The sequence below is a fragment of the Notothenia rossii genome (assembly GCF_949606895.1).
Source record: "Notothenia rossii genome assembly, chromosome: 11".
NCBI classification, from domain to species: Eukaryota; Metazoa; Chordata; class Actinopteri; order Perciformes; family Nototheniidae; genus Notothenia; species Notothenia rossii.
The window spans coordinates 59,944,856-59,962,067 of NC_136910.1; the positions used below are offsets into that span (position 1 = coordinate 59,944,856).

The 17,212-nt window shown below is 47.1% G+C and overlaps 1 protein-coding gene across 1 annotated transcript; it reads left to right on the plus strand.

Annotated features, from left to right (window-relative positions):
* Positions 1 to 1,819: 1,819 nt before the first annotated feature.
* On the plus strand, positions 1,820 to 10,298 carry rpl17 (ribosomal protein L17). The gene is made up of 7 exons (XM_079660823.1): positions 1,820 to 1,875; positions 3,032 to 3,081; positions 3,217 to 3,257; positions 5,188 to 5,322; positions 6,414 to 6,512; positions 9,951 to 10,142; positions 10,227 to 10,298. The coding sequence occupies exons 2-7, from the start codon at positions 3,042 to 3,044 to the stop codon at positions 10,272 to 10,274; spliced, it is 555 nt and encodes a 184-aa protein (XP_079516949.1). The 5' UTR covers positions 1,820 to 1,875; positions 3,032 to 3,041; the 3' UTR covers positions 10,275 to 10,298.
* The last annotated feature ends 6,914 nt before the right edge of the window (positions 10,299 to 17,212 follow it).

The following is a 17,212-nucleotide window of genomic DNA, read 5'->3' on the forward strand; positions in this document are numbered from 1 at the left end:
GCAGGCTAACAGGCTAACAGGTGTGCAGGTTTGCGTCATATGCGAGGCCCCGCCTTAAATGGAGCGTGATTTCCACCACAGATTTGGAAATTGTCCGTGCGCAAAGCAATGTGGGGATTTTAAGACCGCAGAGTCTACACATGAGCAGTCTCGAAATGTCCCGCCACGAAGTACGCCGGCCTCTGTAGAATTCCAAGTATGCTGGACATTGGAACAGTCCTTCGGCGGCACTCGATGACGTAGCATGCTTGAAATAGTGGCTCTGGAGCAGCTTTACTCGACATTGAGAAACACCCCCACTGTTTGAGGGCTTGATAGCCCACTCCCCCTCCACACCGCTCCACACCCCCTCCACACCCCCTCCACACCGCTCCACTCCCCCTCCACACCCCCTCCACACCCCCTCCACACCCCTTCCACACCCCCTCCGCACTGCTCCACACCCCCTCCACACCCCCTCCGCACCGCTCCACACCCCCTCCACACCCCCTCCACACCCCCTCCGCACCGCTCCACACCCCCTCCACACCCCCTCCACACTGCTCCACACCCCCTCCACACCCCCTCCACACCGCTCCACACCCCCTCCACACCGCTCCACACCGCTCCACACCCCCTCCACACCGCTCCACTCCCCCTCCACACCCCCTCCGCACTGCTCCACACCCCCTCCACACCCCCTCCGCACCCCCTCCACACCCTCTCCGCACCGCTCCACACCCCCTCCGCACCCCCTCCACACCCCCTCCGCACCCCCACCTTTAACTTAGGATCATACCTGTGATTAGTCTAGAAAAAGGTAAATGTGTGCATTCTATTATAAAGTTGTGTATATTTACAGACCGTTGCAAAAACTAAGAAGCTTATAAACATCAGGTTTAAAACTAAAAGAGCTTTACAAAACACAATTAAAGATGTTTGGAGTTTTATTTGAGTTAATTTACATTTTTTGTCAAAGAGAATCTGATTTGAAACCGTTGTTACATACAGCTAAGGCATTTCCTGTTTCTGCCGGAGAGAGGGGAGGCCGTCCCAAAGCTTGCTGCTGTATTTACTCCCTCCATCTGACAGGAGGGAGCCTCGTTGAGCTGCGAGTGTGGCTACAGACGGAGTTCACTCCGTCACGGAGGGGTATGGTAGAGGCAGCGCCGGGTAGAGGGAGTGGTTTGGGATTGGGCCAAAGAATGTAAAGACTCGGATGTAGGGTCAGGTCGAGTGAAACAGCGCCCCCTGCTGGCCACACAATGTCACTGCAGCGGGAGATGGTTTGTTTATTTATTACAGTTTATTTAATATGTTTACACTAATTATACAGTTCATACATGGAATATAATAATTGCACAAGGCATGGAAACATTAAATAAGATGTATCCAATATAAATATATATTTTGTATTTGTTGACAGATGCAACTAGCAAAATTAAAATTAAAATATCGCATTAAATGTACTTTTAAACTTTTAAACTGTACAAAACAACTCATGTAATTACTGTTGGAGTGACAGGATATTGTTGATAGAAGTTAATATTTATAAATAATAAAATGTTATTTTATTTGTATTAATTAAATATGAATGATTACACTGTAGTTTGCCATTTGCTCATTGTCCTAAGTGTTTTAGTTTTTTTTTTCTTTTTAGCTTTTAAGGTTATTTGTTAAATTTGTGTGAAAATGCCATGTATTTTTCTACGAATGCAACGCAAATATTTCCCAATTTGGGATCAATAAAGTACTTTTTATCTGATCTCTGCATGCAGTACCGCAGTGAGGCGCAGTCCCTCCCCCGGCCGACAGGGGGCGGTGCGGCGCTGCTTAAAGAGCCGGAAACCCCGCTCTCTCCCCCCGGTTCTTCCTCTTCCCTCCGCGGCCTCAGAGGTAAGACAACATCACCATCATCTCGAACCGAATCTGCTCTAAATCTCTATCAAAGCGCTCCATCCTGCTCATTAAACATTACCCGTGTCTGTAACTAAGTCTAAACTCGTCGCATGCAGTTAGATTTCTGTGTTTTGAAGCTGGATTTTTTGTTAAATTAGGTTTTTAAGGAGACGCCGGTTTGGTGGCTAACACGTTAGCTGTCCGCCATGTTGGATCAAACTGCTGTGTTTTAAACCTTATTGTAACTCCGAAAGACCCTCGTGTGGTGGGTTATATCATATATATATATATATATATATATCACAGCTGAATCAGAGCTAATTTTGGCTGGAGTCACGTTGAGTCGCTAATTTCACATTAAATAACATTTAGTTCTGATTTCTCCAGATGTGTGAAAATGTTCCGCTACTCTTAATCTAAATCATCCGAAATGTAAAAATCTCAAATACAAATATCATTAAAACAAGTTAAAATAAATATGTTGAAATGTGTCTTTGTGAGGCTGCATGTAGGAGACAAGAGTTAAAGCAACATCTAGCTGATTTACAAGAAGGGTTCACTTTAAACAAGTGATGGCTCTGAGGTGCTGCGTTCAGGTGCTCTGCTACCTGCAGTTTATTAGCTGTTTGAGGGGAGCTGCAATGATGACCAATTAGGACACCTTTGATTCTCCATGAAGACGACTTTATAAATCTGAGCAGCTCCTTCTCTCTTTATTTAACTTGTTTGAGACGCAGCATTTCATCCTGAGGATGCGTTCAAAGACAGTCAGACATGTTTCTCCTTTTAGCAGCATTTCATCCTGAGGAGGCGTTCAAAGACAGTCAGACATGTTTCTCCTTTTAGCAGCATTTCCTCCTGAGGAGGCGTTCAAAGACAGTCAGACAACCTGTCTACAGGAAAGTTAGGTCTCTGGGTTTCCAGGTGGGGTATTAAGTGAAAGTAGTTTTTAGAAGACGTTAGCTGTCCGCCATGTCGGCTCAAACTGCTGTGTTAAACCTCTCATGTAACACAAAGACCCTCATGTTTCTGTCTCTCTGCCGCACATCAGGGTTCACTCTCCGGGCGTGCGGGGGTGACATCAGAGCCGAATCAGAGCTAATGCTGGAGTCGCTTCGTTCACATTAAATAACATTTTGTTCTGTTTCTCCAGATATCTGAAAATGGTCCGCTACTCTCTAGACCCCGAGAACCCCACCAAATGTGAGTAGACGTTATGACGAGGTGTGTAGTCATGTCTGCGGGACCCCTCTGGACCCCTCATGAACAGACTGATCTGAGCTTCTGTTTAACGTGTTCAGAGAGATGCTTTTGTTAAGATGATTCATTCTGTTGCAGCATGCAAGTCCAGGGGCTCCAATCTGCGGGTTCACTTCAAGGTAAGACCATCACTGAATACCTATCTGTCTGTTAGCTCCTGTTCCAACCCCCCCCCCCCAATCCTCACTTTGGGGTCTGTGCTCAGTGTCAGCATTAATAACCAGTCAGGTGGGGCACGTCCTCGCAGGGAGAGGGACAGAGAGAGGGAGAGAGGAGCTATTTCAGCCCTTGTGGTTTGATGTGATCAGAAAGCAGCGTTTCTCAAACATCAGGTTCTGCTTTAAAGAGTTCCCATCTTAGAGCGAGACGTCAAGGAGAACTTTAAAGAGTTCCCATCTTAGAGCGAGACGTCAAGGAGAACTTTAAAGAGTTCCCATCTTAGAGCGAGACGTCAAGGAGAACTTTAAAGAGTTCCCGTCTTAGAGCGAGACGTCAAGGAGAACTTTAAAGAGTTCACATCTTAGAGCGGGACGTCAAGGAGAACTTTAAAGAGTTCACATCTTAGAGCGAGACGTCAAGGAGAACTTTAAAGAGTTCACATCTTAGAGCGAGACGTCAAGGAGAACTTTAAAGAGTTCACATCTTAGAGCGAGACGTCAAGGAGAACTTTAAAGAGTTCACATCTTAGAGCGAGACGTCAAGGAGAACTTTAAAGAGTTCACATCTTAGAGCGAGACGTCAAGGAGAACTTTAAAGAGTTCACATCTTAGAGCGAGACGTCAAGGAGAACTTTAAACATTAATATAAAAACTCTGAGAGGGGGGAGTCCTGATCAGGAGGGGGTCTCTCTCTGAGAGGGGGGAGTCCTGATCAGGAGGGGGTCTCTCTCTGAGAGGGGGGAGTCCTGATCAGGAGGGGGTCTCTCTGAGAGGGGGGAGTCCTGAGGAACTTCACCACTCCTCAAGTTACTAACTCAGTTACAGCTGAATGAAACGTTCTCACGTTGCTGTTTCCTCTGGATGTAGTTCTGTGAGGGTGTGCTGCGTTCAGGTGCTCTGATACCGGTAGTTTATTAGAGTTGTGTGAGGGTGTGCTGCGTTCAGGTGCTCTGCTACCTGCAGTTTATTAGAGTTGTGGGAGGGTGTGCTTCGTTCAGGTGCTCTGCTACCTGTAGTCTATTAGAGCTGTGTGAGGGGAGCTGCAGTGATGACCAATTAGGACACCTTTGATTCTCCATGAAGACGACTTTATAAATCTGAGCAGCTCCTCCTCCTCTCCGATATGAACTGAGCTCAGTTTCTTTATCATCGCTTCAGAACAAGCTTTCTGTCCTCGGGCCTTTGTGTCCTCGGGCCTTTGTGTCCTCGGGCCTTTGTGTCCTCGGGCCTTTGTGTCCTCGGGCCTTTGTGTCCTCGGTCCTGTCTGTCCTCGGGTCTTTGTGTCCTCGGGTCTTTGTGTCCTCGGTCCTGTCTGTCCTCAGGTCTTTGTGTCCTCGGTCCTGTCTGTCCTCAGGTCCTTGTGTCCCTGAGTGTTGGAGCTACATGAAGCTCGTCTCAGCAGATAGAGGTCCATTCTGATAGAACTCTAGTTCACGTCATGTCGTCTCTGGTTTCGTCCAGACGTGATCAGAGACACAGAACTCGTGCTCTCTAGAGACTCAGACGCGCTCTAATAGGAAAGGACCTCTAGGGAAGACTGTTGGTTCTGCTGCTGAGCCTGTTGTTGTTGTTGATGTTGTCCTCACAGAACAGTGGGATGCTCTAAATTAAATAGTGAACGTAGATATTAAAGCTTAGTGTTATATTTAAAACTCTGTTAGGGAATCAGGAGCTGGTGGTGTTCCTGCGCTACCTGTTGTTGTTGTCCTCCTGTCTGTGTTGTTGTCCTCCTGTCTGTGTTGTTGTTGTCCTCCTGTCTGTGTTGTTGTCCTCCTGTCTGTTGTTGTTGTCCTCCTGTCTGTGTTGTTGTCCTCCTGTCTGTTGTTGTTGTCCTCCTGTCTGTGTTGTTGTCCTCCTGTCTGTTGTTGATGATTGTCTTGCTCTCCTGCAGAACACCCGTGAGACAGCCCAGGCGATCAAAGGGATGCACATCCGTAAAGCCAACAAGTACCTGCGTGACGTCGTGGTGAAGCACCAGTGTGTTCCCTTCAGGCGCTACAACGGGGGCGTGGGCCGCTGCGCGCAGGTAACTCTCCTTCATCATATCTCTATCTTCATCATCATCATATCTCTATCTTCATCATCATCATCATATCACTATCTTCATCATATCACTGGCAGGTAGGAGACCAGAGTCTCTGCAGAGTTAGTCAACATCTAGCTGATTTACAAGAAGGGCTAACTTTAAACAAGTGATGGCTCTGAGGTGCTGCGTTCAGGTGCTCTGCTACCTGCAGTTTATTAGAGCTGTGTGAGGGGAGCTGCAATGATGACCAATTAGGACACCTTTGATTCTCCATGAAGACGACTTTATAAATCTGAGCAGCTCCTTCTCTCTTTATTTAACTTGTTTGAGACGCAGCATTTCATCCTGAGGAGGCGTTCAAAGACAGTCAGACATTCTCCTTTTAGCAGCATTTCATCCTGAGGCGTTCAAAGACAGTCAGACATTCTCCTTTTAGCAGCATTTCATCCTGAGGAGGCGTTCAAAGACAATCAGACATTCTCCTTTTAGCAGCATTTCATCCTGAGGAGGCGTTCAAAGACAGTCAGACATGTTTCTCCTTTTAGCAGCATTTCATCCTGAGGAGGCGTTCAAAGACAGTCAGACATTCTCCTTTTAGCAGCATTTCATCCTGAGGAGGCGTTCAAAGACAATCAGACATTCTCCTTTTAGCAGCATTTCATCCTGAGGAGGCGTTCAAAGACAATCAGACATTCTCCTTTTAGCAGCATTTCATCCTGAGGAGGTGTTCAAAGACAGTCAGACATGTTTCTCCTTTTAGCAGCATTTCATCCTGAGGAGGCGTTCAAAGACAGTCAGACATGTTTCTCCTTTTAGCAGCTTCATCCTGAGGAGGCGTTCAAAGACAGTCAGACATGTTTCACCTTTATCAGCATTTCATCAGGTCAGTTAGGTCTCTGAGTTTAGAGGTGGATTTTAGGGATAGTTCATAAAACATTAAAGCTTCTGAGGACACCTCGAGACACTACCTCTGATCAGCTGAGACGCAGACGCTCAGATGGGTCTCAGTGTCTCTGTCAGATATGTCTCTATCAGATGTCTCTGTGTCTCTTCTATCAGATTGATTGACAGACTGTGTGTTTGTGTTTCAGGCCAAGCAGTTCGGCTGGACCCAGGGCCGCTGGCCCAAGAAGAGCGCTGAGTTCCTGCTGCACATGCTGAAGAACGCCGAGAGCAACGCGGAGCTCAAGGTGCGCTCACTTTGATACCTGTCTGTTAGCAGCTTCCTGTCAGACTAACAGGTGCTCTGATACCTGTCTGTTAGCAGCTTCCTGTCAGACTAACAGGTGCTCTGATACCTGTCTGTTTGTAGCTTCCTGTCAGACTAACAGGTGCTCTGATACCTGTCTGTTAGCAGCTTCCTGTCAGACTAACAGGTGCTCTGATACCTGTCTGTTTGTAGCTTCCTGTCAGACTAACAGGTGCTCTGATACCTGTCTGTTAGCAGCTTCCTGTCAGACTAACAGGTGCTCTGATACCTGTCTGTTAGCAGCTTCCTGTCAGACTAACAGGTGCTTTGATACCTGTCTGTTAGCAGCTTCCTGTCAGACTAACAGGTGCTCTGATACCTGTCTGTCTGTAGCTTCCTGTCAGACTAACAGGTGCTCTGATACCTGTCTGTTAGCAGCTTCCTGTCAGACTAACAGGTGCTCTGATACCTGTCTGTTAGCAGCTTCCTGTCAGACTAACAGGTGCTCTGATACCTGTCTGTTTGTAGCTTCCTGTCAGACTAACAGGTGCTCTGATACCTGTCTGTTAGCAGCTTCCTGTCAGACTAACAGGTGCTCTGATACCTGTCTGTTAGCAGCTTCCTGTCAGACTAACAGGTGCTCTGATACCTGTCTGTTAGCAGCTTCCTGTCAGACTAACAGGTGCTCTGATACCTGTCTGTTAGTAGCTTCCTGTCAGACTAACAGGTGCTCTGATACCTGTCTGTTTGCAGCTTCCTGTCAGACTAACAGGTGCTCTGATACCTGTCTGTTTGTAGCTTCCTGTCAGACTAACAGGTGATCTGATACCTGTCTGTTTGCAGCTTCCTGTCAGACTAACAGGTGCTCTGATACCTGTCTGTTTGCAGCTTCCTGTCAGACTAACAGGTGCTCTGATACCTGTCTGTTAGCAGCTTCCTGTCAGACTAACAGGTGCTCTGATACCTGTCTGTTAGCAGCTTCCTGTCAGACTAACAGGTGCTCTGATACCTGTCTGTTAGCAGCTTCCTGTCAGACTAACAGGTGCTCTGATACCTGTCTGTTTGTAGCTTCCTGTCAGACTAACAGGTGCTCTGATACCTGTCTGTTAGCAGCTTCCTGTCAGACTAACAGGTGCTCTGATACCTGTCTGTTAGCAGCTTCCTGTCAGACTAACAGGTGCTCTGATACCTGTCTGTTAGCAGCTTCCTGTCAGACTAACAGGTGCTCTGATACCTGTCTGTTAGTAGCTTCCTGTCAGACTAACAGGTGCTCTGATACCTGTCTGTTTGCAGCTTCCTGTCAGACTAACAGGTGCTCTGATACCTGTCTGTTTGTAGCTTCCTGTCAGACTAACAGGTGATCTGATACCTGTCTGTTTGCAGCTTCCTGTCAGACTAACAGGTGCTCTGATACCTGTCTGTTTGCAGCTTCCTGTCAGACTAACAGGTGCTCTGATACCTGTCTGTTAGCAGCTTCCTGTCAGACTAACAGGTGCTCTGATACCTGTCTGTTAGCAGCTTCCTGTCAGACTAACAGGTGCTCTGATACCTGTCTGTTTGTAGCTTCCTGTCAGACTAACGGGTGCTCTGATACCTGTGTTAGCAGCTTCCTGTCAGACTAACAGGTGCTCTGATACCTGTCTGTTAGCAGCTTCCTGGCAGACTAACAGGTGCTCTGATACCTGTCTGTTAGCAGCTTCCTGTCAGACTAACAGGTGCTCTGATACCTGTCTGTTAGCAGCTTCCTGGCAGACTAACAGGTGCTCTGATACCTGTCTGTCTGTAGCTTCCTGTCAGACTAACAGGTGCTCTGATACCTGTCTGTTAGCAGCTTCCTGTCAGACTAACAGGTGCTCTGATACCTGTCTGTTTGTAGCTTCCTGTCAGACTAACAGGTGCTCTGATACCTGTCTGTTAGCAGCTTCCTGTCAGACTAACAGGTGCTCTGATACCTGTCTGTCTGTTAGCAGCTTCCTGTCAGACTAACAGGTGCTCTGATACCTGTCTGTTAGCAGCTTAGTCAGACTAACAGGTGCTCTGATACCTGTCTGTTAGCAGCTTCCTGTCAGACTAACAGGTGCTCTGATACCTGTCTGTTAGCAGCTTCCTGTCAGACTAACAAGTGCTCTGATACCTGTCTGTTAGCAGCTTCCTGTCAGACTAACAGGTGCTCTGATACCTGTCTGTTAGCAGCTTCCTGTCAGACTAACAGGTGCTCTGATACCTGTCTGTTAGCAGCTTCCTGTCAGACTAACAGGTACTCTGATACCTGTCTGTTAGCAGCTTCCTGTCAGACTAACAGGTACTCTGATACCTGTCTGTTAGCAGCTTCCTGTCAGACTAACAGGTGCTCTGATACCTGTCTGTTAGCAGCTTCCTGTCAGACTAACAGGTGCTCTGATACCTGTCTGTTAGCAGCTTCCTGTCAGACTAACAGGTGCTCTGATACCTGTCTGTTAGCAGCTTCCTGTCAGACTAACAGGTGCTCTGATACCTGTCTGTTAGCAGCTTCCTGTCAGACTAACAGGTGCTCTGATACCTGTCTGTTAGCAGCTTCCTGTCAGACTAACAAGGGCTCCGTGTGTGGAGCTATTCATAACTTCACTGAGCTGGTGCTGCGTTCAGGTGCTCTGATACCTGCAGTTTATTAGAGTGAGAGGGGAGCTGCAATGATGACCAATTAGGACACCTTTGATTATCCATGAAGACGAATCAGAAACCTGAGCAGCTCCTCCTCCTCCTCTCTGATGATGATGATGATATGTTAGGTTACTCCCCATGACGCACAGAACGAGATGAAGGAAACGTTAGTGTTCCTGTTTTCAGTCCAGATGTGTTCTGTGATCGGGTTCTCTTGAGCTTCATCATTCCAGGGTCTGATTAGGCCCTAACGTGGTCCCTGTCTCAGGGTCTGTGTTAGTTACTAACTCCCCCTCTGGTCTCTCAGGGTCTGTGCTGGTTACTAACTCCGCCTCTGGTCCCTGTCTCAGGGTCTGTGTTAGTTACTAACTCCCCCTCTGGTCCCTGTCTCAGGGTCTGTGTTAGTTACTAACTCCCCCTCTGGTCTCTCAGGGTCTGTGTTAGTTACTAACCCCCCCTCTGGTCTCTCAGGGTCTGTGTTAGTTACTAACTCCCCCTCTGGTCTCTCAGGGTCTGTGCTGGTTACTAACTCCCCCTCTGGTCCCTGTCTCAGGGTCTGTGTTAGTTACTAACTCCCCCTCTGGTCCCTGTCTCAGGGTCTGTGTTAGTTACTAACTCCCCCTCTGGTCTCTCAGGCTCTGTGCTGGTTACTAACTCCCCCTCTGGTCCCTGTCTCAGGGTCTGTGTTAGTTACTAACTCCCCCTCTGGTCCCTGTCTCAGGGTCTGTGTTAGTTACTAACTCCCCCTCTGGTCTCTCAGGCTCTGTGCTGGTTACTAACTCCCCCTCTTGTCCCTCAGGGTCTGGACGTGGACTCCCTGGTGATCGAGCACATCCAGGTGAACAAAGCCCCTAAGATGCGCAGGAGGACGTACCGCGCTCACGGCAGAATCAACCCGTACATGAGCTCTCCGTGCCACATCGAGATGATCCTGACGGAGAAGGAGACCATCGTCCCCAAGCCCGACGAGGAGGTGGCGCAGAAGAAGAAGGTAGCCAAGGCACACATATCTTTATATACTTATCGTGTGTTTGATGAGACGTGAAACCTAACCGGCTGTTCTCTGTGTTTCCAGGTTTCACAGAAGAAGCTGAAGAAGCAGAAGCTCATGGCCCGAGAGTAAAATAATAAACTCACTTTATCACCACGTCCTGAGTCTCTGTCTCTGTCTCTGTCTCTGTCTCTGCACCGTGACCTTTGAGCCTGTCAGTTTAAACAAACGAGTGCCTGTTTTTCCTGGCCAAGGACAGGTTCCTTGAACACAACACCAGCGTAACGTGGTTGTCTCGTCTGAAAGGAGTGCTGACGGAGAGCACCGGAACGCCGCTCCAGCTCTTCAGATACTGCAGTACCCAGAAGGAGCCGTACACACGAGGCTGTGTCTTTAGTTGTAAGCACAGTGGTGATCTGTTGTTAGCATTTGGTTAGCTAGAGCTTTTCTACAACCAGGTAGAAGAGAGCTCTCTCCTGAGAGGCTCAGTGAGGCTAAGGCACACCTTAATATGGTCATTATAGTTATTAATGACACTAAATAAACAGGTATCTAGACAGGGTGTCCGCGGGGTCTTAAAAAGTATTAAAAGTTGATAAATCAATTTAGCGAAAATTAAGGCTATTAAAAAGTATTACACGGCATTTTCCAAAGTATTAAGAAGGTTCACAGCAACGACAACATGAAACGCCCTTTAATTTACTGAAACGACATGTCGGGAAACCCCACAAGGCGGCCCCATGCATAGCGCCGTAAAATGCTGCTTATTATTTTAATTTTCGTTGCCTTGCTCCGCTCTGTGGCGGGGGGGGGGGACTAAACGACTACGGTAACGGGTCCCAAGGTGGGTAGACCGGCATACGCAACGCTCTGGGGGTCCAACGGCTCCGTGTGTAAGCCCTATATGATCATTTTCTGATAACGATGAAAGCCCGCCTCCCTCTCCCCACGTCTCCTGCTGCTGCTGGGCTGTCAGAAGAGGGGGAGGAAAAGAGAGGCAGGCACCGTTTATTAAATATTATTATATTATTATACAGAGAACAGAGTCGTTATCAATTTGTTTTAAAGCTCAATAAATAACAAAGAAGACCTCTGACCGGCATTTTTCTAATTTTGTACGGAAGATTTAAACTTTAACGGACATGTTGACCGGCGGAACTTTTTCTTAACGGAAACTGCCGCACGGTCCCCTCGTCCCTTGGAAGAGGGGGGTGTTTTTCATCTGCTGGTGGACTACCTGAGAGATACAGCAGGAGAACACGCCGTCCACCGCGGAGAATAAACAGAAGGGCAACCATGGCAACCATGCTCCGGGGTCTTCTTCGCTGCTTTTGGTGTATTTGTGGCGGCAGCGGCGCCACTTACAGGCCTGACATATGTACTACATCGTTTCCAGCATTTCCAGCGGTCTAGTGTGAACGGACACGTTAATGAATCGAATGCGTGTGAACGGAAGACTCTTTTGCGTTTGCGTATGCGTTTTACCGTCTGCGTCCTCGTGGGGCCGGGGTCTAAGCCAAACTATATCCGGTCACAGAGATTTGCTATTTTAAAGTAAAGTCAACACATATAGACCCTAAATATAGTCTATATTAAGAACGAGAAAAATCTTAACATATATATGTTTTTTGTAAACATATGACAAATGTGTGAGGGTGATGACGTCAGAGCATCGTCCTATGGGCCAGGGTTTAGCCCCGGACAGCCCCAGCCCAATTTAACCCCTGGGTATTTGAGAGGGTGCTCCTATATGGCATTACCCTGCTGAAGCTCACCAAAGTTTAACATATTTCATAGTTCAAAGTTTTGTCAATTGTTTCGTTTATTGGTCAAATACTGGTTTCTAATGTTTTCTGAGGAGTTTTACTGGAATGAAAGAGCACAGAGTACAGAAGCAACAAAGCAGCATACTGCATTAAACCTGACCTTCACAGAGAGGTTGAAGGTCATGTGGAGAGGAGGCTTCAGTAGTCTGTCTGCACTCTGTTTAGTTTGGCTATCTTACAATCAATATAGTCAATGTGAGGTAAAGTGTGTTGCCAAGGTAACCGGTTAGAACTCAAAGTTGGGATGAGGTCTTAAAATGTCTGGAAAGGGTCTAAAAAAAGGTCTTAAAAGGTATTACATTTGACTTCAGGATTCCTGCATATACCCTGCTATATGACAGTAACAAAAAAGTTGTTCATAAAAAGAATAGTTTAAAAGTGATTTGTAAAAAAAAAAAAGAATCTCTTTCATCTGGGTGTTGGGATGCATCCATGGAGCTCCTCATGCTGCTCTCAAAGTGCACCAGATTGATGCTTTCTACTTCAACATTTAAAAAACAATGCCCCCTAGAGGGGAGGACCCCCCTAGAGGAGGTGAGGTCCCCCCTAGAGGAGGTGAGGACCCCCCTAGAGGAGGTTAGATCCCCCCTAGAGGAGGTTAGGTCCCCCCTAGAGGAGGTGAGGACCCCCCTAGAGGAGGTTAGATCCCCCCTAGAGGAGGTGAGGAACCCCCCCTAGAGGAGGTGAGGACCCCCCCTAGAGGAGGTTAGATCCCCCCTAGAGGAGGTGAGGACCCCCCTAGAGGAGGTTAGATCCCCCCTAGAGGAGGTGAGGACCCCCCACACTTAGATCATGTCCACATGGATAGGAAACTAAGTACATTTGCACACTTGTGTCCATTTCTATCGGTTGTGGTGCATGCCACACCGTGCACGTGGTCATGCCACACCGTGCACGTGGTGCATGCCACACCATGCACGTGGTGTATGTGCGAGTCATGGTGAGATCTCTGGATTCAGAGGTTGCTGTTGCACAGCATGAAAGAAAGGCCAAATGAACGGGCTGTGATTTTAGTTTTTTAAGCAGAGGCTGAGTTCAGTCATGTGTCCCTTTGGCCCTCGGAGGATGTTGTAAACATTGAAAGGAAGAAGGTTCCCCCCCCCCTGTTATAACTCAGCATCTGTCTCTACTGATCTGAGTGTATTATGAAGAACAGGCCTTTTCTTACTCTCTCCTCTCTCTCTCTCTCTCTCTCTCTCACACACACACACACACACACACACACACACACACACACACACACACACACACACACACACACACACACACATACACCCTCTCTCTCCTCACACCCCCCCCCTCTCTCTCTCCTCACGGACACACCCTCTCTCTCTCCTCACACACACACACACACCCTCTCTCTCCTCACACACTCTCTCTCTCTCCTCACACACACACCCCCTCTCTCTCCTCACACACACACCCCCTCTCTCTCTCCTCACACACACATCCCCTCTCTCTCTCCTCACACACTCTCTCTCCTCACACACTCTCTCTCTCTCCTCACACACTCTCTCTCTCCTCACACACTCTCTCTCTCCTCACACACTCTCTCTCTCTCCTCACACACTCTCTCTCTCTCCTCACACACACACCCCCTCTCTCTCTCTCCTCACACACACACACACACACACACACACACACACACACACACACACACACCCCCTCTCTCTCTCCTCACACACTCTCTCTCTCTCCTCACACACACACATACACACACACACACACACACCCCCTCTCTCTCCTCACACACTCTCTCTCTCCTCACACACACACCCCCTCTCTCTCTCTCCTCACACACACACCCCCTCTCTCTCTCCTCACACACACACACCCCCTCTCTCTCTCCTCACACACTCTCTCTCTCCTCACACACTCTCTCTCTCTCCTCACACACACCCCCTCTCTCTCTCTCCTCACACACACACCCCCTCTCTCTCTCTCCTCACACACACACCCCCTCTCTCTCTCCTCACACACTCTCTCTCTCTCCTCACACACACACCCCCTCTCTCTCTCCTCACCCCCTCTCTCTCTCTCCTCACACACACACCCCCTCTCTCTCTCCTCACCCCCTCTCTCTCTCTCCTCACACACTCTCTCTCTCTCCTCACACACACACCCCCTCTCTCTCCTCACACTCTCTCTCTCTCCTCACACACTCTCTCTCTCTCCTCACACACTCTCTCTCTCTCCTCACACACCCCCCCCCTCTCTCTCTCTCCTCACACACACCCCCTCTCTCTCTCCTCACCCCCTCTCTCTCTCTCCTCACCCCCTCTCTCTCTCTCCTCACACACCCCCCCCCCTCTCTCTCTCTCCTCACACACACCCCCTCTCTCTCTCCTCACACACTCTCTCTCTCTCCTCACACACACACCCCCTCTCTCTCTCCTCACACACTCTCTCTCTCTCCTCACACACACACCCCCTCTCTCTCTCCTCACACACTCTCTCTCTCTCCTCACACACACACCCCCTCTCTCTCTCCTCACCCCCTCTCTCTCTCTCCTCACACACACCCCCCCCTCTCTCTCTCTCCTCACACACACCCCCTCTCTCTCTCCTCACACAGACGTATTTTCTTTATCTTTTAATATAGGTTGTTCTTTTCTTATAAAGACTCATATTATATTTATAAAACACATTGCACACAAACAAAAATACAAAGTAAGAGTTATTTTGACTAAAATATATTTTTAACAAAACTATAACTTAGTATTTCCTTTGATAAGAAGTGAATGTGTGTAGATGTTAAAGCACTGAGGGGTTTACTTGAGTACATGTACCTCAGTGTGGGAAAGTACCTCAAATACTCAAAGTACTTTCTGCTGCTTTATAATATATCATATTTCTAATAACAACCTAAAGGTACTTTTCCTCAAGTCCTGTTTCTAAGTTCTCTTTGAGGTACTTGTACTTCTCGTGGCCTTCATCGCAGTAATGAGGTAAGTATCTGAATGTAAATATCAAAATGCAGATAAAGTTAAAGTGCAGGAATATATCGGTTTAAGTCAAAGTAGCCCAGCAGGGGGCGCTGCTGCTCTGCTTCAGAGAGAGAGTCCCTTATCTAGTGACCACCTGCGGACTCACCTGATCATCAATGTGTGTGTGTGTGTGTGTGTGTGTGTGTGTGTGTGTGTGTGTGTGTGTGTGTGTGTGTGTGTGTGTGTGTGTGTGTGTGTGTGTGTGTGTCTGTGTCTGTCTGTCTGTCTGTGTGTGTGTGTGTGTGTGTGTGTGTGTGTGTGTGTGTGTGTGTGTGTGTGTGTGTTTGAACTGTAACTCAGAGGCTTTTGATGTTTGATCCAGAAATAATCATCTCATTACTCTGTGATTGAAATCCTAAAATGGTGCGTTCAAGGTCATCAGAGTACCTTTACATGCCTTTAATGGGCATTTGTATTATCTCTTATATATATGTATACATTGTGTACGTGGAGACTTGTTTGTTCTGGAAAACAAGAGTACTTTATGAGCTCAGATTTCTCTCCGAGAGTTTTAATAATGTATTCTCTGTTTGTATTCAGTGCTTTCTCATGTTCTTTCTCCTCTGAGTTTTTAAAATCAAGAGAGAAGCAGGAACCTTTTCTCTCACACACACACACACACACACACACACACACACACACACACACACACACACACACACACACACACACACACACACACACACACACACACACACACACACACACAAAGACAGACACACACACACACACACACAGACACACACACACACACACACACACACACACACACACACACACACACACACACACACACACACACACACACACACACACACACACACACACAAAGACAGACACACACACACACACACACAGACACACACACACACACACACACACACACACACACACACACACACACACACACACACACACACACACACACACACACACACACACACACACACACACACAAACTGAGGTCATAAATTAGACCTTTAACTAAAAAACAACGGTTGTTTATTTATAATGTGAGCTCCAGATGAAATTGCTAGTGGGAATGCTTCATGCTGAAAAGCTGACTCTAAACTGCTGAAATGTAATGTCTAAGAAGAAAGTGAAGAATTGAGATTGAAATGATTCATGAACACAGGGGGCTTGAATGTGTGATGAGAGAAGAAAAGAAAGTAAAAGGCTTGGAAAAGCAGCAGAATATTTGAACTGCAAACTTCTGAACTAACTTGATAGTGAATGATCTGTCGCCATGGCAACGGCATTTGATGATACCCCATAATACGCTTAGATGCGTTGATGGCTGCATCGTTACCGAACCTGTGAAGTTTTGGGCTATTTGGAGTATTTTCACTGAAGTTATGAGAAAACCGTGTTTCATGGCGAGCATTGTGTTGCCATGGCAACGGCATTTGAAGAAATCTCAAAACTTTCCCGTAGATGTCTTCACAGCTGGACTGTTAGCACACATGTGAAGTTTGAGCACTTTTTGAACATTTTCATAGGAGATGTTTTCCTACGTTTGTCATCATAAATTATGTCTCAGGAATGTAGGGTTTGAAAAAAAATATGAAGGCAAATTTCCAGCTGTTCACGCGCTCTAGCTGTGACATCACGCACTCTAGCTGTGACATCACGCACTCTAGTTAATGTTAAAATGTGAAGAAATCCTCTAAAACAAGGTCTGAACCATGTTTAATATCTCTAAAAGTAAGAATCAGATTTAAAAGTTGTGTTCAAGTTTAAATTAAATGTATTCAATAATAATAACACTTTAGAGATAACAACAATAATTAAACAGATATATTTATTTAATTATAATAATAAAATATATTCCGCATCATTTGTGAAACAGTTAAAAAAAACTGTAAAACACGCCGGGAGAAAACACTGAGTATTAAAGTATAACAACTAAAACTAACTAATGACATAAATACATTCAAATAATCACAATGAATGAATTATTATCAAAACATATCAAACTATTAGCCTTAGTTTGTGTGTGTGTGTGTGTGTGTGTGTGTGTGTGTGTGTGTGTGTGTGTGTGTGTGTGTGTACCTTGACCTGGCTCTCCGTTATTCCCAGAGACTAACATCAGATGTTAGGATTTTAGTTATTAATGATTAGCTCATCCAGGATTAGCGCTGAGCCCCTCAGCCAATCAGGAGGCTCCCCTAAATCCAGCGGCCTGCGTCGGCTTCAGAGGAGCCAATCAGCGCAGCCCCCTGTCTCCCCCCCCCCCCCGTGGTGTCCTGAGTAAAGT